The 25,698-nt window shown below is 38.4% G+C and overlaps 1 protein-coding gene across 2 annotated transcripts in view; it reads left to right on the top strand.

The window, feature by feature from the left end:
- Positions 1-25,698, top strand: part of LOC133254002 (cytochrome b5 reductase 4) — a 114,758-nt gene that overhangs the window by 48,829 nt on the left and 40,231 nt on the right. The window contains exons 5-9 of one of the 2 annotated variants that reach the window (XM_061427924.1): positions 12,702-12,731; positions 15,582-15,642; positions 19,795-19,852; positions 21,663-21,756; positions 25,636-25,668. In XM_061427924.1, coding sequence (XP_061283908.1) covers positions 12,702-12,731; positions 15,582-15,642; positions 19,795-19,852; positions 21,663-21,756; positions 25,636-25,668 — 276 coding nt within the window. The remainder of the gene's footprint in view (positions 1-12,701; positions 12,732-15,581; positions 15,643-19,794; positions 19,853-21,662; positions 21,757-25,635; positions 25,669-25,698) is intronic. The other variant, XM_061427925.1, reaches the window with a different exon arrangement.

The raw sequence follows: 25,698 nt of genomic DNA, 5'->3' as shown, positions 1-25,698 counted from the left end.
AAGATCATACACCATGACCAAGTGGGCTTTATCCCAGCGATGAAAGGATTCTTCAATATCCACAAATCAGTCAATGTAATACACCACATTAACAAATTGAAAAATAAAAGCCATATGATTGTCTCAATAGATGCAGAGAAAGCCTTTGACAAAATTCAAAATCCATTTATGATAAAAAAAAAAACCCCTCCAGAAAGCAGGAATAGAAGGAACATACCTCAAAATAATAAAAGCTATATATGATAAACATTATCCTCAGCAAACATGATCCTCCATGGTGAAAAATTGAAAGCATTTCCCCTAAAGTCAGGAACAAGACAAGGGTGCCCACTCTCACCACTACTATTCAACATAGTTTTGGAAGTTTTGGCCATAGCAATCAGAGCAGAAAAAGAAATAAAAGGAATCTAAGTTGGAAAAGCAGAAGTAAAACGCTCACTGTTTGCAGAAGACATGATCCTCTACATAGAAAACCCTAAAGACTCCACCAGAAAATTACTAGAGCTAATCAATGAATATAGTAAAGTTGCAGGATATAAAATCAACACACAGAAATCCTTTGCATTCCTATACAGTAATAATGAGAAAATAGAGAAATTAAGGAAACAATTCCAGTCACCATTGCAACGAGAAGAATGAAATACTTAGGAATATATCTACCTAAAGAAACAAAAGACCTATATATAGAAAACTATAAAACACTGGTGAAAGAAATCAAAGAGGACACAAATAGATGGAGAAATATACCATGTTCATGGATCAGAAGAATCAATATAGTGAAAAAGAGTATACTACCCAAAGCAATCTATAGATTCAATGCAATCCCTATCAAGCTACCAACGGTATTTTTCACAGAGCTAGAACAAATAATTTCACAATTTGTATGGAAATACAAAAAACCTTGAATAGCCAAAGCAATCTTGAGAAAGAAGAATGGAACTGGAGGAATCAACCTGCCTGACTTCAGGCTCTACTGCAAAGCCACAGTCATCAAGACAGTATGGTACTGGCACAAAGACAGAAATATAGATCAATGGAACAAAATAGAAAGCCCAGAGATAAATCCACGCACCTATGGACACCTTATCTTTGACAAAGGAGGCAAGCATATACAACAGAGAAAAGACAATCTCTTTAACAAGTGGTGCTGGGAAAACTGGTCAACCACTTGTAAAAGAATGAAACTAGAACACTTTTGAACACCATACACAAAAATAAACTCAAAATGGATTAAAGATCTAAAGGTAAGACCAGAAACTATGAAACTCCTAGAAGAAAACATAGACAAAACACTCTCTGACATAAATCACAGCGGGATCCTCTATGACCTACCTCCAAGAATATTGGAAATAAAAGCAAAAATAAGCAAATGGGACCTAATTAAAATTAAAAGCTTCTGCACAGCAAAGGAAACTATAAGCAAGGTGAAAAGACAGCCTTCAGAATGGGAGAAAATAATAGCAAATGAAGCAACTGACAAAGAACTAATCTCAAAAATATACAAGCAACTCCTGCAGCTCAATTCCTGAAAAATAAACAACCCAATCAAAAAACGGGCCAAAGAACTAAACAGACATTTCTCCAAAGAAGACATACAGATGGCTAACAAACACATGAAAAAATGTTCAACATCACTCATTAGCAGAGAAATGCAAATCAAACCTCAATGAGGTACCATTTCATGCCAGTCAGAATGGCTGCTATCTAAAAGCCTACAAGCAATAAATGCTGGAGAGGGTATGGAGAAAAGGGAACCCTCTTACACTGTTGGTGGGAATGCAAACTAGTACAGCCACTATGGAGAACAGTGTGGAGATTCCTTAAAAAACTGGAAATAGAACTGCCTTATGACCCAGCAATCCCACTGCTGGGCATACACACTGAGGAAACCAGAATTGAAAGAGACACGTGTACCCCAGTGTTCATCGCAGCACTGTTTATAACAGCCAGAACATGGAAGCAACCTAGATGTCCATCAGCAGACAAATGGATAAGAAAGCTGTGGTACATATACACAATGTAGTATTGCTCAGCCATTAAAAAGAATACATTTGAATCAGTTCTAATGAGGTGGATGAAACTGGAGCCTATTATACAGAGTGAAGTAAGCCAGAAAGAAAAACACCAATACAGTGTACTAATATATATATATGGGATTTAGAAAGATGGTAACGATAACCCTGTATGCGTGACAGCAAAAGAGACACAGATGTATATAACAGTCTTTTGGACTCTGGGGGAGAGGGCGAGGGTGGGATGAATTTTGAGAATGGCATTGAAACATGTATAATATCATATGTTGAAATGAATCACCAGTCCAGGTTCAATGCATTAGACAGGGTGCCTGGGGCTGATGCACTGGGATGACCCAGAGGGATGGTATGGGGAGGGAGGTGGGAGGAGGTTTCAGGATGGTGAACACATGTACACCCGTGGCGGATTCATGTTGATGTATGGCAGAACCAATACAATATTGTAAAGTAATTAGCCTCCAATTAAAATAAATTTATATTTAAAGAAAAAGAATCAACTCCTCATCTATCAAGTTTTATGATGAAATTATAGCAACTCAGTCACATTTTCAGGTTTCACTTCTAATTCTAGTTCTTTTCTTATGTCTACCACATCTGCAGTTACTTACTCCACCATAGTCTTGAACCCCTCAGAGTTATCTGTGAGGGTTAGAATCAACTTCTTCCAAACTCCTCTGAAAGTTTGTATTTTGGCCTCTTCCTATGAATCATGAAAGTTTTTGGTGGCATCTAGAAAGTTACTCTTTTCCAGAAGGTTTTCAGTTGACTTTGCCAAGATCCATCAGAAGACTCACTATCTATGGCAGCTATATAGCCTTATAAAATATATTTCTTAAATAAGACTTGAAAGTCAAAATGACTCTTTGATCCACAGGCCACAGAATCGATGTTGTGTTATTGTTGTTTAGTCACTCACTTGTGTCTTGACTCTTTTGTGACACCATGGACTGTAGCCCACCAGACTCCTCTGCCCATGGAATTCTCCAGGCAAGAATACTGGAGGAAGTTGCCTTCCTCAGAGGATCTTCCTGTCCCAAGGATCAGACCTGCGTCTTTTGCTTGGCAGGCACTTTCTTTACCACTGAGCCACAAGAGAAGCCTAGATGTTGTGTTAGCAGGCATGAAAAGAGCATGAATCTTGTGTATCTCCATACTGTTTGATATAGAAAACTTAGCTTTCAGCCTGTCTTGTCTTTCGACATGCCTTCCTCACTAAGCCTAGTCATTTCTAGCTTTTGATTTAAAGTGAGAGTCGTGGAACTCATCCTTTCACTTGAACACTTCAAGGCCATTGTAGGGTTATGTTCATGGGCCTAATATCAAATTGCTGTGTCTCAGGGAATAGAGACACCCAAGGAGAGGAAGAGAGAGGGAAATGGCCAGTCCATGGAACAGTCAAATCATACACATTTATAGATTAAATTTGCAGTCTTACATGGGTGTGCAGTTCATGGTGCCCCCAGATAATTACAGTGGTAACATCAGATCACTGATCACAGATCACCATAACAAATATAATAATGATGAAAAAATTTTGAAATATTGCCAGAATTACCAAAATGTGACCCAGAAACCTGAAGTGAGCAAATGCTGTTGGAAAAATGGCCCCAGTAGATCTGGTCTATGCAGGGTTGCCACAAGCCTTCAATTTTTTAGGAACGCTATATCTGCAAAGTGGATAAAGCAATGCACAATAGACGAGGTCTTCCAGTACACCAAAAGCAAATTAGTTTGAACTTTAGTGTCCGACAGTTCTTCCAAACCAGGTTACCTTTGTAAACAAATACCTTTATTTTCTTAATTGCTCCAGAGCTCACCAGATCACTGCCATCAGGGAACACGTTCTTAACTAAAATTTCTAAATGGCTAACTTTACTTCACCCTAAATATTACATGTCTTGTTTACACCGTCTGGTAGTAAAGGTCACATGCTTCTCTGTACTACCATTCAGGATGGTCAGAAAGTGTCCCAGCTCCTTAGGCTTCTGTGTCATAGGCATGAAACAAATGAAAGGACTCAGGATTTCCTTCCTGCCTGCCTGGAAATGAAAGACAGAGAACCTTCAAAATGATTCACCAAATACAGCAGACGCTGTTTAAAATGAGCAGATTCCACAGGGAAGTTGCCAGGTTAAGGGGAAAAAAGTAGGTGGAACAATTCAAAGTGATAAGCTAGCTCTCATACCTTCACTTTCAGAAAACACTTATCAGATACTTGAACTTAGAGCCACACAGGAATTTTAATGGTCACATAGGAAAAGAAAAATCAGATCTTGGGTCGGTAAAGAGAAGGAATTAGAACTGAGATCCCTGCCTGTGGCTTGGCTCCTGAAGTCTGTATAATCAGTGAAATGTGAATGCTTAACGGAAAAATCTGTCCAACAACAAAGGGAGATGTCAGGATAGTCTGCCTTGACCTTGTTTATGAGGTGATGGGGGAGAGGAAAGAGAAGTTCCCTTTGAGAATTTGTAGCCACAGTCTTACCCATATATGAGTTGGGCATTCAAATATATACCACCTATGTAGTCTTAGAAACCTCAAACCAGGAAGTAAAATGGTCTCCCATTATTGGTTTCCCAGGCTGCTTCGCAGATTTGTAGATACCTTTTTAGTGGTGGAAAAACTTTCAATCTAAAACCCTCAAAATTGCCACAGGTATAGAGCAGCAGTTATTAGTGTACAGTGAAAAATTAATGCTTGAGGAAACAAGTCAGCAGAAATAAAGGCAGAATTTCACCTCTTGGACTTTAATATTTGTATACAGAATAAATAACTTTGATGTGATTAGGAAAATAAGAATAAATTAATAACATAATAAAGAAGGAGACTAGTAATTGTGTAGTATTGAAAAAATAGAACCTTTGGAAATGAAAAATCAAACTGATGAAATAAAAAAGTGCATAACATGAATAGTGAGAGATTAGACATACAACAGTCCAATGAACTATAAAATTGAGCAGCAGAAATTGGACAGGATGTGGTACAGAGAAACAAAATGATAGAAAAACATTCAAGAGCCACAGGGAATACAGTAATAAGATCTAACACTTATAATCAGATTTCCAGAAGGAAGTAGTAGTGAGAATGAGGAAGAGGCATCTGAATGGCTGAGAACTTTCCAGAATTGATAAATCACAAATATCAGAGATAGCAAATTCACCAAATCCTGATCAAGATAAATAAAAAGGAATCTACACATATTCTCTTTGTAGTCAAATTGAAGAACAGCAAGACAATGAGAAGATATGAAAAATAGCCAGAGAGAGACAGAGTCACTGAGAAACCGGTAAATTGACAGCTAATTTACTCATGTAATTTACAAGCTGTTACAGCTAATTTATTAGAATATCAGTAGAAGACAGAAGCCAATAGAACATTACCTTGAAAGTTCTGAGAGAAAATATGACAACCTAAATTTATTTAGTAACAAGGTTGAAATAAAATTAGTTGGATGGGGAAAGAGGTGGGAGGGGCCTTCAAGATGGGGAACACATGGACACCCATGGCTGATTCATGTCAATGTATGGCAAAAACCACTATAATATTGTAAAATAATTAGCTTCCAATTAAAATAAATTAATTAATTTTTTAAAAAAAGACTAACGAAAGGAAATTTATGAAACTAAAATCAGCAGGGTTGAGGAAACTGAGGATTTGACTGAATCTTAATGGTAAAGAACTAAACTGTCATGAGTATTCCTTCTCCTTCTCACCACTTGGTTCAGCAAAGTGCAAACGTATTTCTTACCCAGAATGAGACATGGACTCTGAAATACTGTGCATTCATAAATTAAAAGTTCCCTTTTTCACACTGTCTGTAGCCCTGAGTTTGATTCCTGAGGCTGCATGATCTGTAGAAAGAACACAGGTTTCATATAGACAAACACGGCGTCAGATCTCATCTCTGCCTCAGGTTACACTCATACGCTTTTGTGATCTTCAGCATCAGTTAACAGACATGAGTTGTTTTTTTTTTTTCTTCAGCAGTATAATGGGGTTTAAGAATGAAACATCCCAGAGTCATTGTGAAGATTAAATAATGTTTGCTAAACACTCGATGCATTAGTAGCAACAGTTGGTAGGGACAGTAGAAGTGGGTGTTGCTATTGGTGGCTGCCTTTGCCCCTCTGTTCTGTGATGCTAAGGCTGCTTATGTTTTCTGTTCCCTTTTTGTACCCTTGTAATTATCAGCATGTACTGATGTGTCTTACCGTGGCTCTGTTTCTGGGAAAAATCAAGTATTATCATCATTATTGACAGGGCATGTGAGAGCATGGTTGTGAATCTCTGTTTCACTATAAAGCCTTTGGGGATTATGAATGTTTTGCTGGAGTGTGGCTGGTAACAGGTAATGATATAAGGCAACTTGCAAGGTATTAGGGAGCAAAGACAAGAATTCTGCAGGAACGTGTTGATTGCAATAAATGGATCAGGTGTTTTTTTTTAAACAGTAGAGACTTTAAGATCTAACAAGTTACAGTTTGAATTGCAGGCTAACAAGAGAAGTAGATCATGTAAAAGGGACAGAGTAACTGAAGAGAAAGGTTTAATATGTTAGAAATAAAGAATATTCTTTATTTTAAAGAAATGTTTATTAATTAAAGTGAAATTTTTTTTAAGAGTATTTCATATGCCTTTTATCTATAGGCAGGGTTGATCGTTGCAGTCTACTGGCCTGAGATTTAGGGATAGAACTATTAGATGGGGTAGCAGTGTCATTGTCCAAACTGGGATGGATTTGAGAAAGATTGGGCTCCTATTAGTAGTTACACTAGTTCAAGAGAGGGCAGGCAGTGAATGGTGACTCTCCATGGCAAACTCAAGCATGTATTCACATGCTCTAATCTACTGTTAGAACTTATAGATGAAATGGAAACAGAGAGATGAAATGGGAATAGAGGGTGAAAACAGAGACAGTAGGCAGTAGATGGAGACTTGCTAACATGAGGATTTACAAGGGGTTGGGAGGGACGATGGATATACTGAAGAGAAATTTTGTACATGGACTTCTTTCCATATGAGATCCCTGACACGACGTTTTAGGTGGGGTGACCGCCAGACCCCAGTGCAGGGATGATCCAGAAGTAGCATTTCATAGGCATCCCCATAGCTGAGCAGATTTGAGAGGACAGTTTTCCATTTATCACCTGGTTTCTAGTGGGGGAGTGATGTCTGAAAAGAACACAGAAGAGCTAACTGTCAGAATATAAAACCGGTAATATTAGTGAGCCCTTATCAAGCCAAAAATCAGTGTACTTTTTATAATCCTTTGTTTAAAAAGGATTGTAGTTTGTTTCATGCTTTAGAAAGATGTCAATAATGAATAAAAGGAGAAACTTTGCTTGAAAAGGTGAGCTTCAGTCACTGCTGATTTATTTATGTGGAACACTTCATTCTCTGGCAAAGATGAGAAATGTTCTTGCTTTTTGCCCTTTTTTTAATCCTTTGCTATCTCTATTATAGCCACTGGCCACATATGGCTGGCTAGTGAGCATGGGAATTCTCTCCATATTGAAATGTGCTGGAAGTGTAAGTGCTATATTTTAAGAATTAGGATGAAAAATTACAAAATATCTCATAACTTTACATTGATTACATTGTCATGTGAAAATGATAATATTCTGAATATGCTGTATTAAGTAAAAATATATTATTAAAGTTAATTTGACCTGTTCTTTTTGTACTTTGTTAATGTGGTTATGTGGTATGGATGTGAAAGTTGGACTATTAAGAAAGCTGAGCACCGAAGAATTGATGCTTTTGAACTATGGTATTGGAAAAGACTCTTGAGAGTCCCTTGGACTGCAAGGAGATCCAGCCAGTCCATCCTAAAGGAGATCAGTCCTGGGTGTTCATTGGAAAGACTGATGTTGACGCTGAAACTCCAATACTTTGGCCACCTCATGCAAAGAACTTACTCATTGGAAAAGACCCTGATGCTGGGAAAGATTGAAGGTGGGAGGAGAAGGGGATGACAGAGGATGAGATGGTTGGAAGGCATCACCGACTCAGCGGACATGAGTTTGAGTAAACTCTGGGAGTTGGTAATGGACAGGGAGGCCTGGAGTGCTGCAGTCCATGGGGTCGCAAAGAGTCAGACACGACTGAGCAACTGAACTGAACTGAACTGAATGTGGTTTTTAGAAAATTTTAAATTATACTTGTGACTTGTATTATATTTCTTCTGGACAGCACTGTTCCAGACTTAAATGTACTTTTAAAATTTTAATTTGGTGTGGGAAGGGGGGGTGATGGTGCTTTTACTGCTTGGTTTATGGGATCTTACTTCCCAGACCAGGGATTGCACCCAGCCCAGGTGGTGAAAGCACTGAGTCCTAACCACTGGACAACCAGGGAATTCCCTTTATTTCCTGATTTTAAATAATTATTTAGTGAAAAAAAATGACAAAATCCCAGCTGAAATCATTTTTTAAAACAGTCACATTTTGTTTATATATATGTATATATATGTAAATGTATATTCAGTTAAAGAATATGTATTCTTTAATTGCAATATAGTTGATTTACAGTGTGTTCATTTCTGCTGCACAGAAAAGTGAATCACTTATATATCTATATATAGATAAAGATATATACACACACACACAATCTGTTTTTGAAATTCTTTTCTATTATGGTTTTTCATAGGATATTGAATATGGTTCTCTGTGCCATACAGTAGGACCTTGTTGTTTATCCATCCTATATGTAATTGCTTATATCTGCTAACCTCAAACTTCCATTCCATCCCTTCCCTACTTCCCCTTCCTCTTGGCAAACATAAGTCTGTTCTTTACATCTGTGAGTCTGTTTCTGTTTTGTGGATAAGTTCATTTCTGTCAAATTTCAGACTCCACATATAAGTGATATCATGTAGTATTTGTCTTTCTCTTTCTGGCTTACTTACTTCACTTAGTATGGTAAGTGTATCCATGTTGCTACAAATGGCATTGTTTTGTTCTTTTTCCTGGCTGAATAGTGGTCCATTGTGTATATATACAACACCTTTTTTGTCCATTCATCTGTTGATGAACATTTAGATAGTTTCTACGTCTTGGCTAACGTGACTCTTGTTGCTAGGTGTGCCTGTATCTTTTTTAATTAGAGTTTTCTCTGGATATACGCCCAGGAATGGGATTGCTGGTTATTGTTCATTCACTCAGCCATGTCCCACTCTTTGCGATCCCAGCATGGACTGCAGCATGCTAGGCTGCCCTGTCCTTCACTCTCTCCTGGAGTTTGCTCAGGCTTATGTCTATTGAGTCAATGATGCCATCCAACCATCTCATTCTGTGTCACCACCTTCTCCTCATGCCTTCAGTCTTTGCCACAGCATCAGGGTCTTTTTTAATGAGTCAGCCCTTTGCATCAGGTGGCCAGAGTTTTGGAGCTGCGGCCTCAGCATCAGTCCTTTCAATGAATATTCAGGGTTGATTTCCTTTAGATTGACTTGTTTTATCTTCTTGCTGTCCAAGGGACTCTCAAGAGTCTTCTCCATCATATGGTACCATTAGGTACCATATGCTATGGTACCATAGCACCATCATATGGTAATACTGTTTTTAGATTTTTGAGGAACCCCTATACTGTTTTCCATACCAGTGACTGTACCAATTTATATTCCTACCAACAGTGTAGGAGGTTCCCTTTTCTGCACATCCTTTCCAGCATTTATTTGTAATAATGGTCATTCTGTAAAATAGTCACATTTTCTAATGGCATAGCTCATGTCAGAAATGTGCATATGTGTGTGTGCACACACACACTTGTGCTTGCTCAGTCCTGTCTGACTCTTTGTGACCCATAAACTGTATCCCACCAGGCCCCTCTGTCCTTAAAATTGTTCAAGCAAGAATACTGGAGTGGGTTGTCATTTCCTTCTCCAGGGAATCTTCCCAACCCAGGGATCAAACCCAGATCTCTTGTATCTCCTGTATTGGCAGGCAGATTCTTTACCACTAGCACCACTTGGGTGTTTCTTCTTAATTTCTCATAGATTTATCATGATTTCTAATATTAATGCTTTATGTTTTGACTTTTCATTCCTGTTTTCTCAAGCAGCTACTGACTATAAAGCACTTAGAGCCATAGACCAGGAGAATACTTTCGAGGTAGAAGAGGGATTCTCTTCTAACAACCTCAGTTTAAAAGTTCAGATACTGAAGCTTGTAGGTATATATACCTTCCTTAACTAATAGTAGTTATTTAATTGGAAAAGTTCACACTTGAAAGAAATCCTGGATACTTCTTTTTGTAAGGTAGAGATCACCTCATTAAAGTTATCTTCTTTTGAATAATGTATTTTCCTTTGGTATACACCAGTGGTTCTTGGATTGGTTTTTCTCCCTGCCAGACTGGTGGCTCAGATGGTAAAGCGTCTGTCTACAATGCGGAAGACCTGGGTTTGATCCCTGGGTCGGGAAGATTCCCTGGAGAAGGAAATGGCAACCCACTCCAGTACTCTTGCCTAGAAAATCCCATGGATGGAGGAGCCTGGTGTCCATGGGGTCACAAATAGTCGGACGTGACTGAGTGACTTCACTTCACTTCAGAGACGCTAGAGGCTTCCCAGGTGACTCAATGGTAAAGAATCTGCCTACCAATCCCAGAGCCGCAAGAGATGTTGGTTCGCTCTTTGGATTGGGAAGAGCCCCTGGAGGAGGAAATGACAACCCACTCCAGTATTCTTGCCTGGAGAATTCCATGGTCAGAGGAGCCTGGCGGGCTACAGTCCATGGGTTCTCAAACAGTTGGACATGACTGAATGGCTTTCATTTTTCAGAAAGCAGAGGCTCTTATCAGAGTAATGCACTCTAACCAATGTTACAAGAAGATGCAAATTTTCTTGGCCATGGAGCCAACCAAATAGTAGAATTAGTTAACAAGACAGAATGTTAAGTTTTTTGTTAAACAGGAAAGTATCTCATGCCTAAAATGACTCAGATGTGACTATGCTTCATAGTAAATAATAGTCTCTCTTATTTCTGTGACTCAGTTTTCCAAAAGAATTGCAAAGATAAGACTTGTAGAGCTTTAAAGGTTTTTTAGATCATTTAAGTAGGTTCTCTTCTTGCTGGTACTTCTTATATTAAAAAAAAAAAAGCTCAGAAAACAAGCAGTTGCAGGATCTGACAGGTTCAAATCAATTCACATCAGATGGGAAATAATCATAGGAGATGATTTTTTTTTTCCCCCTAGAAACAAATTACTTGGAAGAAGTGTTTAAAATCTGTGAGTCTCTTAGATAAAAGCAAATTATTTTACATGATCAATGAGATTCATTGAACTGCCAAATATGTTGTGCACTGAAATTAGACTTAATTTACTTTTGTTATGGTGAGTTTGCTATTTGTTCTAAGATAAAACCAATGATCACAAGTACAGTAGCAAAGACAGATGAAATTGGATGGAGGTTAGTTGCCAAGCCAGACCATCAGTGATCCCTTGCAAACTAATGACTAGATTTTTATCTAGAGGTTGAGAAACAAAACTCATTTTGAGACATAATTTAAATGGTCTTTAGGCCTTGTGTCTTTTGAGAAAGTATTAACTCTCTCAATGGCATATTAAGAAAAATGGTTTGCAGTTCAGGGGATATAAAGTTTAACCTCAGCTTTACTGCTGAAGAGCCGTGGGTTTTATTCAAGTCCTGACCTCTATTTTCAACCTTCAGTGAGAGGAATGGATGATAATTTGGTGTGTGTTGTTAAGATCCCTTTCAGCTCTGAACTTATTTCAGTAAAATGGGGAAAATAAAAGAATGGTTATCTGACCTCCTTAATCATAGTTATTTTATGATGTGAGTGACAAGTGGTAGTAATTTTATGAGGTCTCTGGTTGATTGAAAATTAAAATATAAAAGAATTTGAAAGCCTCGATGTACATATTTTGGTTTCTTTTTCTACAAAACAAGGTGATGTCATGTTAACAAGTAATGTCTATCAATTCAGTTTACTTCTTGAATATTTTGTGTTAGCTTGGCGTTCTTTTTTTTAAGAGAACTCTGGCAACTTGCTGATGGTTTTATTTTGACATATGGTTATAAAACTTGTGGTGATCAAGGTATAATATAGATTTGTGAGCCAGTTACCATCCTGAAAGAAAACACCCATTAAACTTTTTCTGGCTTGTAACCCAAATGATTGATAGTACTGATAAATAAGTAAAAAATCTTACCATATTTCAGCACTTGGCCATTTAAATTTGAATAATCATTTTAAGTGCTCACCTAGTTAAGAGAGAAAGGTAGTAAGGTGTCTTTCTTTGGGTTAATATGTATGTTTCTGATATAAAGTGTAATCTAATAAATTTTGGATAGTTTTGACTAATTTAGATAATGACAACCTGGAGAAAACTTGGGTCTTTATGTGCTTTCTAAAGAAATTCACCAAGATATTAGGGGAGAAAAATCCAGAAAAGGAGGGGAAAGCCCAGTGAATTCTGAGACAAACATCTGCAGAAATGACTTGACAGTCTTCAGAGATGCAATGACTTACTTAAAAGATAGGCCATCTGTTTATCAGCCTTATTTCTCTCCTCAGGGCTTTTGTTAAAGAAAGCCCTCTTAGAAGAGGGCTGTTATCCTTATGTCAATAATATAAACTGATCTGCTCTGATGTTACACTTTTCTTAACCTAACTTTTTTATTTTCCTAAACTGTTGTACAGACTATCATGAGGAAAAGAAAGTCTTAAATGGTAAGTCGTATACATTTATAGTAAAAAACTGAATCATATTCACATGATTGTATACGAAATGCCTTACAGAATTATTTGGGATATTTAGATATTTTTATGCAAAAGATGTGTTTACTTGCTAAGCTTAGAGGATTTGACAGGACTCTGTAGATCCCTTACTGAAGCCATGACTCTTTCTATAGTCCTTTCTATGGCATCTCTGAACTTGTGTTCATCTGTCCTCAGCTTGAATACAGTAAGTCCCCTATATACGAACGAGTTCTGTTCTGAGAGTGTCTTCATAAGTCCTGTTTGTTCATAAGTCCAACAAAGTTAGCCTAGGTACTCAACTAACACAGTAGGCTATATAGTAGTGTATAACAGGTTTATAATACTTTTCATACGAATAATAAATTAAAAAAAAAATAAAGAAAACATTTTTAGTCTTAAAGTACTTTGAAAAGTACAGCAATACCAGCTGCATCACGGCTGCTTTTGCACTTGCTTCCAGGATACTTAAAATAAAGATACTGTGCTAGTATACTCTGTACTCGGCTTCCCAGGTGGCACTAGTAGTAAAGAACCCAGCTGCCAATGCAGAAGGCAAAGGAGATACAGGTTCAATCCCTTGGTGGGGAAGATCCCTTGAAGGAAGGCATGGCAACTCACTCCTGTATTCTTGCCTGGAGAATCTCATGGACAGAAGAGGCTGGAAAGCTATAGTCCATGGGGTCTCAGAGAGTCAGACACAACTGAAGCAACTTAGCACACATGCACTCTATACAGAACTGTACAGTAAAGCACACAAAAGCACAACCACGTGTAGAGGATGCATGCATGTGACAGTGTACACTATGCACGTGAACTGACTTACATGATTGGACATGTGGATGCACGTTTGCCTCTTTGAAAGTTCGAGACTTGAAGGTTCTTATGTAGGGGACTTAACTATACTTTCATTGACTTGGAGTTCCCCCCTCCGATGCCAGACTGAGGGCACCTCTCCCTCAGGCACAGGGCTCTCCTCCAGTGTCTATGCAGATACTGAGTAGCCTGTTAATCCCCTCTTCTCTGGGCTCGGCAGCTCTCCTCAGCCATTCACTATGATTTGGAATCATGACTGACACTACCCCTAACCTCCTCAAAAATTTTGGTGTGAGACTTTCAAAACTGCCTGGGGCTACTCTGACTGAACTGTAATACTAATATATGTTTTAAAATGCATCTTTTTCCTTTGTATTTTGGACAAGAAAGTTGTAGAAATTCAGCTAACAAGCTAGATTGCCAGATGAATTACCTCTTCTTTTTCAAGTAGAGGAAACAGTCTTCTTATAGACTAATACATGCAGTTTGTGATGTGCCACCTGAAGTTGTCTGACAGGGTCACCGCATTAAAGGAAGGTCTGTTCTTGGGTTTCAGCTGATACTTTACTCTTCCATGATACTAGGCAAACAGCCTTTCCTTAAAGGCTAATTACTGGTTGGCTATTTTCTTTCCCGCCACATTGCTTTCCTTTGGCTGCATGGCACTTAACATGTCAGTTAACAGTGGCCTTAAAAATGTGATATTACATTGTCCAGTGGTCTGGCCAGCACAGTTACCTCTTTTATATGAATATGTATGCCTCAAATATTTGACTTATATAAGTGTATATGGTTAAGTCTGCATATTTACAGACGTCATCTGCCTGCTTTCTGTGTCATCATTTAAACGTCATTTAAAACACTGAAGCCAGCATTCCTCTAGAGACCCAGTCTCTTCAAATTGACATAAGTCCATCAATTCTCTCATGTTTTAACAGAAGGTTCTCTGGATAAGAAGAATCTTGAAAACCTCTAAACTACCGTGTCTCCTAGGTGCCTCCCAACACTGACTTTGTATAATTACCATGCCTTCTAATTGAGAATTCTAAGACTCGCCAAAGCCTAAATTTTTTTTTCCTGCACAAAGAGTACACTCCTACTGTAGAAGAAAAATAGTTAATGTTTACAGAATCTCTGAAGCTCTTCCCGGTTCTCAGAGTTTTCAAAAACAATTCAAAAACCAGAGCCTTGGTGGGCATTTAAAATGTGATGTTGAGACACACCCACAAGAAAATCTAAAATGAAAAAGACAGAATACCACGTGTCAGCAAGGTATTGGAGCAACCAGGCATCCATACCCTTATGGTAAAAATTGTAAGTTGGTATGACCTTTTTGGAAAACTGTCTAGCAGTATTTACTAAAGCTAAACATACTCACGTCCTGTATACCTATCAGATATGTAGATGGATGTTCTTTAAGAATGAGTGTGTACATGTACCAAGAATATTAATAACAGCACTATACATAATCACCAAAAACTGCCCAAATATCCATCAACAGTAGAATGAATAGATTCTAATATATGGTATATGGTATATTGAGAGAGTATAATAATACTCAGTAGTAAAACAGAACAAACTACTAATGCATTCAGCAGCATGGATAACATCTCAGAAAACTCCAGATCTGACTCATTGCTTACTATTAATCATGCTAATTTAACATTAACTTTAACGTCTATGTAACTGTCCCAAAAACCCAGACCAAAAGAAAGCATGTTTTATGATTCCACTTTTTCATAAAGGTCAAATGCAGGCAAAAACTTATCATGATGTTAAAAGTCAGAATAGTGATTATCTTGGGGGAGAGGTGGTGAATGGAAGGGCACAGGGAGGGTGATGGTTACAAGGGTATGTTTTACATATGGAAATTCATTGAGTAGTATATTTATGACTTGTCTCCTTTTATAATATTTCAATAAGAAGTTTACTGGAGAGATGGGGTGAAAAAAAGAAAAATGCAACATAGATGAACTATAGCTATTTTGTTTATTTTTCTTTGTGAAGGCATGCTTCCTCAGAGCCAAGTGACAGATACACTTGCCAAAGAAGGTCCTAGTTCTCCAAGGTATGCTTTCTAATTTTACTTTCTTTAAAGCTTAATCAGTTCTACACCAAAATATGCACATTAAAAAAAAATGGCTCTAAGTTTGATTTATTGCTTATTATATTAATCATGCTTTTTTGATACAAGAACTGCACTGCCTCATTTATCAGGCATTGTTGAAAAATGAGCTGTTCCCTAAATATGAACTTTTAGCATAACTGAAGTTTAACCCATTTTAAACACCACAACTTAAAAAAGAACTATTTAAAACAATTTTTTTCTGATTATCACATATATATTCATGGTAGCAAACTTAGAAACACAGGGAAATACAAAAGAAAGTGATAAAAGTCGGTCCCATCAACCCTAAATATATACTCTTAATATTTGGTTTATTCTATCCACTTTGATTCATGTAGTACCTATTTCCGTATTATTCTGACAGTATTGGTATTACAGTATATTATGTGATCAATTTTGTATGTCATGAAATATTCTGCAAAGGCATTTTCTGGTCTGTATTCCATCGTATGATGGAAATTGATCAAGTATCCATAATTTATTCAACTGTAATATGCTTCCCTAGTGGCTCAGTGGTCAAGAATCCTTCTGCTAATGCAGGAGATGCAGGTTCATCCCCTGTGTCTGGAAGATCCTCTAGAGAAGGAAATGGCAACTCACTCCAGTATTCTTGCCTGGGAAATCCCATGCACAGAGGAGGAGCCTGGCAGGCTACAGTCCATGGGGTTGCAGAAGAGTCAGACACAACTTAGCAACTAAACAACAACAGCATTATTTTGCATGTCTAGTTTGTTTTATCAGTTTTTTAATGAAAATTCTTGGAAATGTATTGCACTGTCTTAGTAAATTAAGCAATCCATGTATAATTTTGTTAATGATATTTCACATGCCCTAGGGTTATGTGTATTATTTGTCATTTTTCTCTTACCACCTTTCCCCACAAGATGAGTCTGTAACAGTAGCATCCTGCTATACTTGTTATATCTGTTAAGTTATTTCATATACAATTTTAAGTTAAGGGCCTCGGGGTATCTCTTGTAAGATTCACACTGGGGGCCTGTATACAGGTAATAAGAACAAAAACTAAATCAATTTGATCAGAGTTTTACAAAACAGATGATGTAGCTTTTCCTTAAATTTTTGCTGTTGACTGTTAAACATCCTTGGTGAGTTAATTTCGTGGGTAATATATTTGTGTAATATATTTGTGACAGGAAAGAGTCAAGGTAATAAGCATGTAGATTTTGTCATTTTCCTTCAGAAAATATGTTGTGTTATTGCTCTGATACAAGGCATTTTAGATGTGTAACCTTTATAAAAAGTGTCTTGTCAAGGAGGTGGTTTGTTTTTATCCAAGTTGGTATACCTGTAGTATATGTCCATGTATTTGCTGGTATACGTGAAGTATTGTTGTTGTTCAGTTACTAAGTTGTATCTGACTCCTTGCAGCCCCATGGAGTACAGCAAGTTATTCTTCCCTGTCCTTCACCATCTCCTGGAGTTTGCTCAAACTCGTGGTCATTGAGTCAGTGATGCCATCCATCCATCTTATCCTCTGTCGCCCTTCTCCTCATGCCCTCAATCTTTCCCAGCATCAGGGTCTTTTCCAGGGAGTCAACTCTTCCTATCAGGTGGCCAAATTATTGGAGCTTCAGCATCAGTCCTTCTATTGAATACTCATGATTTCCTTTAGGATTGACTTGTTTCATCTCCTTGCAGTCCAACGGACTCTCAAATGTCTTCTCCAGCACCACAGTTCAAAAGCATCAATTCTTTGGCGTTCAGCCATTTTTATTGTCCAGCTTTCACATCTGTACATGACTATTGGAAAAACCATAGCTTTGATTATACAGACCTTTGTCAGCAAAGTGATGTCTCTGCTTTGTAATACGCTGTATAGGTTTATGATAGCTTTCCTTCCAAGGAACAAATGTCTTTTAATTTCATGGTTGCAGTCATTATCTGTAGTGATTTTGGAGACCAAGAAAATAAAATCTTCCATTTTTTCCCCTTCTGTTTGCAATGAAGTGATGGGACCAGATGCCACAATCTTCATTTTGTTAATGTTGAATTTTAAGCCAGCTTTTTTCACTCTCCTTTTTTACCCTCATCAAGAGGCTCTTTAGTTCCTCTTTGATTTCTGCCATTAGTAGTATCATCTGCATGTCTGAGGTTATTGATATTACTGCCAGCAATCTTGATTCCAGTTTGTGATTCATCCAACCTGGCATTTTGCATGGTATTCTGCATATAAGTTAAATAAGCAGGGTGGCGGTATACAGACTTGACATACTCCTTTCCCAGTTTTTGAACCAGTCTATTTTCCATGTCCAGTTCTAACTATTGCTTCTTGACTTCTTGACCTGCATACAGATTTCTCAGGAGACAGGTAAGTTAGTCTAGTATTCCCATCTCTTTAAGAATTTTCCAGTATGTTGTGATCAGCACAGTCAAAGGCTTTAACATAGTCAGTGACGAGAAGTAGATGCTTTTCTGGTATTCTCTTGCTTTCTCTAATGGATGTTGGCAATTTTGATCTCTGATTCTTCTGCCTTTTCTAGATTCAGCTTGTACGTCGGGAATTTCTTGGTTCACATACTGCTAAAGCCTAGCTTGAAGGATCTTGAGTATTACCTTGCTAGCATGTGAAATGAGTGCACTTTTATGGTTGTTTGAACATTCTTTGGTATTGGAATGAAAACTGACCTTTTCCAGTCCTGTGGCCACTGCTGAGTAGTCCAAATTTGCTGATGTATTGAGCTGACTTTAACAGCATCATCTTTTAGGATTTGAAATAGCTCAGCTCGAATTCCATCACCTCTACTAGCTTTGTTGGGGTAATGCTTCCTAAGGCCCTCTTGACTTCACACTCCAGGATGTGTGGCTCTAGGTGAGTGACCACACCATTGTCGTTATTTGGGTCACTGCAATATTGTTTGTATAGTTCTTCTGTGTTTTATTACCACCTCTTCTTAATCTCTTCTGTTTCTCTTAGGTCCTTGCCATTTCTGTCGTTTCATCGTGCCCATTCTTGAATGAAATTTTCCCTTGATATCTCCAATTTTCATGAAGGGATTTCTGTTCTTTTCCATTCTATTGTTTACCTCTTTTCTTTGCATTGTTCACGTAAGAAGGCTTTCTTTTCTCTCCTTACTATTCTCTGGAACTCTGCATTCAGATGGGTATATCTTTCCTTTTTCCTTTGCCTTTGGCTTCTCTTCTTTCATCAGCTCTTTGTAAAACCTCCTTAGACAACCAGTTTGCCTTCTTGCCTTTCTTTTTCTTTGGGGTAATTTTGATCAACACCTGCTGTACAATGTTACAAACCTCTGTCTATAGTTTTTCAGGCAGTCTGTGTACCAGATCTGATCCCTTGAATCTGTTTGTCATTTCCACTGTAAAATCATGAGGGTTTTGATTTAGGTCATATCTGAATGGCCTAGTGTTTGGCCTAATGTTCCTAGGGACACTAGGAAAGTGTCCCTACTTTCTTCAATTTAAGCCTGAATTTCGCAGTGAAGAGCTCATGAGCCACAGTCAGCTCCAGGTCTTATTTCTGCTGACTGTATAGAGCTTCTCTATCTTTGGCTGCAAAGATTATAATCAATCTGATTTCAGTATTGATCATCTGGTGATGTCTATGTGTGGAGTCATCTCTTGTGTCATTGGAAGAGGGTGTTTGCTATGACCAGTGTGTTCTCTTGACAAAACTCTGTTAGCCTTTGCCCTGCTTCATTTTGTACTTCAAGGCCAAACTTGCCTGTTACTCCAGATATCTCTTGACTTCCTACTTTTGCATTCTAGTCTCCTATGATGAAAAGGACATCTGTTTTTGGTGTTAATTCTAGAAGGTCTTGTAGGTCTTCAAAGAATTGGTTAACCTCAGCTGCTTTGGCATTAATGGTTGGGGCATGAACATGGAAGTATAGGCATTTTAAATTAAGAAATAATTGCGAGTCTGATTATTTAGTGAAAAAGTTTCCCTCAAAAAATGTATTTCTTACTGTAGGTTTCAAAATAAATGTTTTAAATCATGTATCTATTGTGTTATATTGTATGTTTTTTTGATTGTATATATTTTAAAATTATATCTTTAATGGTTAATTTATGTTAATGCATATAATTATTCATTCTTTTTTGAATATTTTACAGCTATGACTGGTTCCAAACAGACTCTTTAGTCACCATCGTCATATATACTAAACAGAAGGTAAACAAGTTTTTAACATCAGAAAAAAATAAAAAGCTACATGCAGGCACATTTCTGAGCACTCATCTTGTATTAACTTACAGCAATTCTATGAGATAGGTCCTTTCATTATCCCTATTTTACAGGTGAGGAAACAGAGATTAGGTAGTTTAGCAGAGTCACACAGTAAATGGGAGATCTAACATTTTGATCCCAGACAGGCTGGCTCCATAGTATATGCTCTTAACAAACATGCCATAGCATCTCAGGAAAAAAAACAGAAAGTAGTGGGTTGGCCAAGAAGTTCGATCCAGTTTTTCCATAACATCGTACAAAAACCTGAAGAAAACTTTCAGCCAACCCATTATTTTATATGCTCTTCTGTGATTTTGTTTGTTTTTATGCATGGATAACAGCAGTGAGTACCCTTGGACTGCAAGGAGATCAAACCAGTCAATTCTAAAGGAAATCAGTCCTGAATATTCATTGGAAGGACTGATGCTGAAGCTGAAATCCCAATACTTTGGCCACCTGATGCGAAGAACTGACTCATTGGAAAAAACCCTGATGCTGGGAAAGATTGAAGGCAGGAGGAGAAGGGGATGACAGAGGAAGAGATGGTTGGATGGCATCACCAACTCAATGGACATGAGTTTGAGCAAGTTCTGGGAATTGATAATGGGACGGGGAAGCCTGGCATGCTGCGGTCCATCAGGTCGGAAAGAGTCGTACACGAGTGAACAAATGAACTGAACTGAACAGCAGTGAGAGTCGCAGTTTAACTTCACCATATGAACTGATTTCCTGCACTTGAATTGGAATTCAAGAGACAGGAGAGAGGATTGCTGTGTCTTAGTACGCTTAAGCTGCTAACCAGCTTTAGATGTCCTCTGGAAACTAAAATTAGGGAATTAACTCATTCATTATTTATTGAACACTGCTTCATTCTGGACACTGCTGTAGAATTCAGAAATCTACAGGTGGGCCAGATTCATAGAGACTGAGACCTCACCAGGCTTACAGTCCAACCTGGAAAATCAGATGAATAAGCAGGCAACTTACACCATCTCCAGGCACATCCTCCAGCAGCCTGCAGGGTCTCCACACTTGAGGAACCATAGAGATTTAGAGAGAAATTCTGGCAGCCAAGGATTCCTGAGAATTCATGCTACTTCTGCCATGGCAGAACTGTATCTGAGTGAGTGAGTTCCTCCTCCTCCTGAAGTAGGATTTGATGTTCCCGCCGGAGTGTCCAGCCTCTGCCTGAAAGAGCCAGGATGTCCAGAGGCACTGCATGTCCCACTTCCTACTCCCTCCTCACCAAGCAGTCTAGAACCAAGAGGGCAGGGCCTAGGGAACCTGGGATCCGTCTCTTCCCATTGGTGATACCAGTGAGGCACAGAGGGTGGAAGACTGAGGGGAAGGGGGAGCTTACTATGTTGAAAGATGTGTTCCTTGTGTAAATGAAAGGCAGAAAAATAACTTGCATCAAAGCTATGTAGAAACTAGAGACATCTGAAAAGTTGTTAGTGATATATATTTTTTTTTGATAAGCTGAGCTTAAGAAGTTGTGTTAAGACAGTCCCTTATGCTTAGAGTTTACAGATGAATGCGTAAGGTAGACATTAAGCATAGACACGTATGTAGTTAAAATTATGATGTATGCTTTGAAGGAGAAGAACGTGGTATGAGAGAGCAAAAAACAGGAGTAATGTGGGTTTAGCTTGTGGGCTCTGTAAATAATTACCATATGAACTTCCACTGATCAGCTTAAATGTATAGTGATAGAGTTTAGAAAAAAGTTTATTTTCCTTTTCTATTTCTGTTTAAGGATATCAACTTAGATTCAGTAATAGTTGATCATCGGGATGATTCCTTTAGAGCCGAGACAGTTATCAAGGATTATTCATACCTTGTACATGTTGGTAAGTAACTTATTCTATATTCATGGAAACAACTTTTGTTAAAGTATAGTCATAACTGGTTGTAGAGCCTTGATAAACTATAATATTTTATCTGCTACTGTCATTTCGGTTTGTCATTTTAAAGACTTGTTGACTTATTTTTAGCTGTGCTGGGTCTTTGTTCCTCTGTGGACTTTCTCTTACTGTGGCGAGTGGGGGCTACTCTCTAGCTGCAGTGCATAGGCTTCTTCTTGTGGTGTCTTCTCTTGCTGTGGAGCATGGACTCCAGGGCATGCGGGCTTTAGCAGTTGTGCCACATGGGCTCCGTAGTTATGGCTCCCGGGCTCTAGAGCACAGGCTCAATAGTTGTGGTGCGCGGGCCCAGCTGCTCCATGGCCTGTGGGACCTTCTGGGCTAGGATCAAACCTGTGTCTCCTGCATTGGCAGGTCTTCATCACTGAGGCACCAGAGAAGCCTGGTTTATCATTTTATGATCAGTTTTGGGGTTTTTTTGTTTTTTGTTTTTTGTTTTCCCATTATTTCTTGAGACTAGTGAAAGGGCTAGCAAATGGCAGTATGACCTCACTTTTCCCAAGTTTAAACAGTTTGATTAGATGTGATCGAAATCAGTCATATGAAATACTTGCTGGCCCAGCTTTGTAAGATCATATTACTTAATACCTGCAAACACATCTCCAGAGGCCTGCCTGTCGTGTGCTCCTGCTGAGTTGACATCACCAGGCGCTGTTCCATTGGCCTATCTCTTGCCAGCTCTGTCATGGGAAGTCAGAGGCTACGTCACAGTAGCCTAGGCCACAAGGTTGTACTGTACCCTCCAGTGCCTATCCCTTCACAGCCAGAGCCCAACCATATAATTCACTTCTGTCTGTTTTGAGAGGTTGCAGATTTATCAGGAGAAAGAACTCAGGACTGAAATCTGGAATCAAAGGTATTAGTAGCAGATTCCTAATCCATTTCTCACCTGTAATGACTCTAGGATTTCATCCTTTTCTCCTTCAAAGAAGGTAATATTCCAGTTAAAAAGTAAAAAGGAAACAAACCAAAACAACAAGAAGAAAACTGTATCTTAAGCATTCATTCTTATGTAAAGACTGTTCTGTTTACTTTTGTAAAACAAACTGAAAATCTCCAGATCTCAGCTGACTTGGGATTCTGCTCATGGTTTTCTTAATGAAGGACATTTATTCCTAAATTTGATTGAAGTTGATAAATGTTTTTTGTTTCTTATTTTCCCCCATTCGTTAGATTAATCAACCTCAATTCTTACACCTTTCTTCTGGAAATACATCCTATCTTATTTTTTACCTGCGTAAGATCTAATATACATTGCCTCTTAGGGAGAGTTTTAACAAAAAACTCAGATGTCTAAAAAAGTATATATTATTCATTAGCTCCGTCATGTTTTTTTTTTTTTTTTAACAAAGACTTTTGTGTCAGCATTTATTATGTTTCAAATATTTTATGGCTAGTTCTGTTCACATCGTAGCTAACTGTAGCTAGCACATGTATGAAAAAACAAAAGCTCCACAGTTAAAAATGTGAAACTCCTGGTTGCTAATATTAAATCGGAATCAAAATTGTAAGTTTCAGAGAACCATATTAACATAGAGAACTTTAGAACAGATGTTTGTAAAAATACTTCATCTCCCCCTTCTGGGATGTAAGTTCTAGAAAGGCACAGATTTTTCCCTTTCCCTAACTGTGGTACCCACAGCATCTGCAAAGTGTGTGACACACAGTTCAGTTCAGTTCAGTCACTCAGTCATGTCTGACTCTTGCAACCGCATGAACCACAGTACGCCAGGCCTTCCTGTCCATCACCAACTCCCGGAGTTTACCCAAACTCATGTCTGCTGAGTCAGTGATGCCACCCAAACATCTCTTCCTCTGTCTTCCCCTTCTCCTCCTGCCCTCAATCTTTCCCAGCATCAGGGTCTTTTCAAATGAGTCAGCTCTTGGCATCAGGTAGCCAAAGTATTGGAGCAGCTTCAACATCAGTCCTTCCAATGAACACCCAGGACTGATCTCTTTTAGGATGGACTGGTTGAATCTCCTTGCAGTCCAAGGGACCCTCAAGAGTCTTCTCTAACACCACAGTTCAAAAGCATCAATTCTTTGGTGCTCAGCTTTCTTTATAGTCCAGCTCTTACATCCATTCATGACTACTGGAAAAACCATAGCCTTGACTGGTAGACGGACCTTTGTTGACAAAATAATGTCTCTGCTTTTTAATATGCTGTCTAGGTTGGTCATAACTTTCCTTCCAAGCAGTAAGCATCTTTTAATTTCATGGCTGCAGTCACCATCTGCAGTGATTTTGGAGCCTCAAAAAATAAAGTCAGCCACTGTTTCCCCATCTGTTTCCCATGAAGTGATGGGACTGGATGCCATGATCTTAGTTTTCTGAATGTTGAGGTTTAGGCCAACTTTTTCATTCTCCTCTTTACTTTCATCAAGAGGCTTTTTAGTTTTTCTTCACTTTCTGCCATAAGGGTGGTGTCATCTGCATATCTGAGGTTATTGATATTTCTCCCAGCAATCTTGATTCCAGCTTGTGCTTTCATCAAGAAGCTCTTTAGTTCTTCTTCACTTTCTGCCATAAGGGTGATGTTATCTGCATATCTGAGGTTATTGATATTTCTCCCAGCAATCTTGATTCCAGCTTGTGCTTCATCCAGCCCAGTGTTTCTCATAATGTACTCTGCATAGAAGTTAAATAAGCAGAGTGACAATATACAGCCTTGACATACTCCTTTTCCTATTTGGAACCAGTCTGTTGTTCCATGTCCAGTTCTAAACGTTGCTTCCTGACCTGCATGCAGGTTTCTCAAGAGGCAGGTCAGTTGATCTGGTAGTCACATCTCTTGAAGAATTTTCCACAGTTTATTGTGATCCACACGGTCACAGGCTTTGGCATAGTCAATAAAGCAGAAATAGATGTTTTTCTGGAACTCTCTTGCTTTTTCCATGATCCAGCAGATGTTGGCAATTTCATCTCTGGTTCCTCTGCCTTTTCTAAAACCAACTTGAACATCTGGAAGTTCACAGTTCACATATTGCTGAAGCCTGGCTTAGAGAATTTTGAACATTACTTTACTAGCATGTGAGATGAGTGCAATCGTGTGGTAGTTTGAGCATTCTTTGGCATTGCCTTTCTTTGGGATTGGAATGAAAACTGACCTTTTCTAGTGCTGTGGCCACTGCTGAGTTTTCCAAATTTGCTGGCATATTGAGTGCAGCACTTTCACAGCATCATCTTTTAGGATTTGAAATAGCTCAACTGGAATTCCATCACCTCCTCTAGCTTTGTTCATAGTGATGCTTCCTAAGGCCCACTTGACTTCACATTCCAGGATTTCTGGCTCTAGGTGAGTGATCACACCATTGTGATTATTTGGGTCGTGAAGATCTTTTTTATACAGTTCTTCTAAATGACTATCCAACTTAGAGAACAATAAGAAAAGAAAAATTTATCCAGACCCAGACCTGGCCTATCCTCACATGCACTTCTGCACACCCTGGAGCTTGTGTGTTTCATGTGCTGCCTCTCTCCCTGCCCTGCTCCTTTCTTGGTTTGTAGGATTTGTCAGGGTGGGACCACCCTTAAACCAGTGTGGGTTACCCACTTGTGGGCAACTGAATATTTACTCTTTAGTTAATAAGGAGAGAAATGGAACAACTAAAAGAATATATTTAAATATTTTTTCTCAAAGTATATACATTTTGGTTGCATTCAGTTTTTCTTATGGTTTCTTAGGATATGTTTGAGAGATTTGAAATAGTGCATGAAAGAACCATTTAAATGATCTTATACCGTGTTTGTAGACTATAGGAATTGAAGTTGGATCTTAACTGAATTTTTTTTTTCTTTTTCTCTAGCCCTGAGTCATGAGATTCAAGAAGATTTTTCTGGTAAGCTACCAACATTATGTATGTATGTAC

Source organism: Bos javanicus, chromosome 9 (assembly GCF_032452875.1).
Source record: "Bos javanicus breed banteng chromosome 9, ARS-OSU_banteng_1.0, whole genome shotgun sequence".
Classification (NCBI taxonomy): Eukaryota; Metazoa; Chordata; class Mammalia; order Artiodactyla; family Bovidae; genus Bos; species Bos javanicus.
Note: the sequence above shows the minus strand (reverse complement) of the source record. Positions and strands in the feature narration are given on the sequence as shown.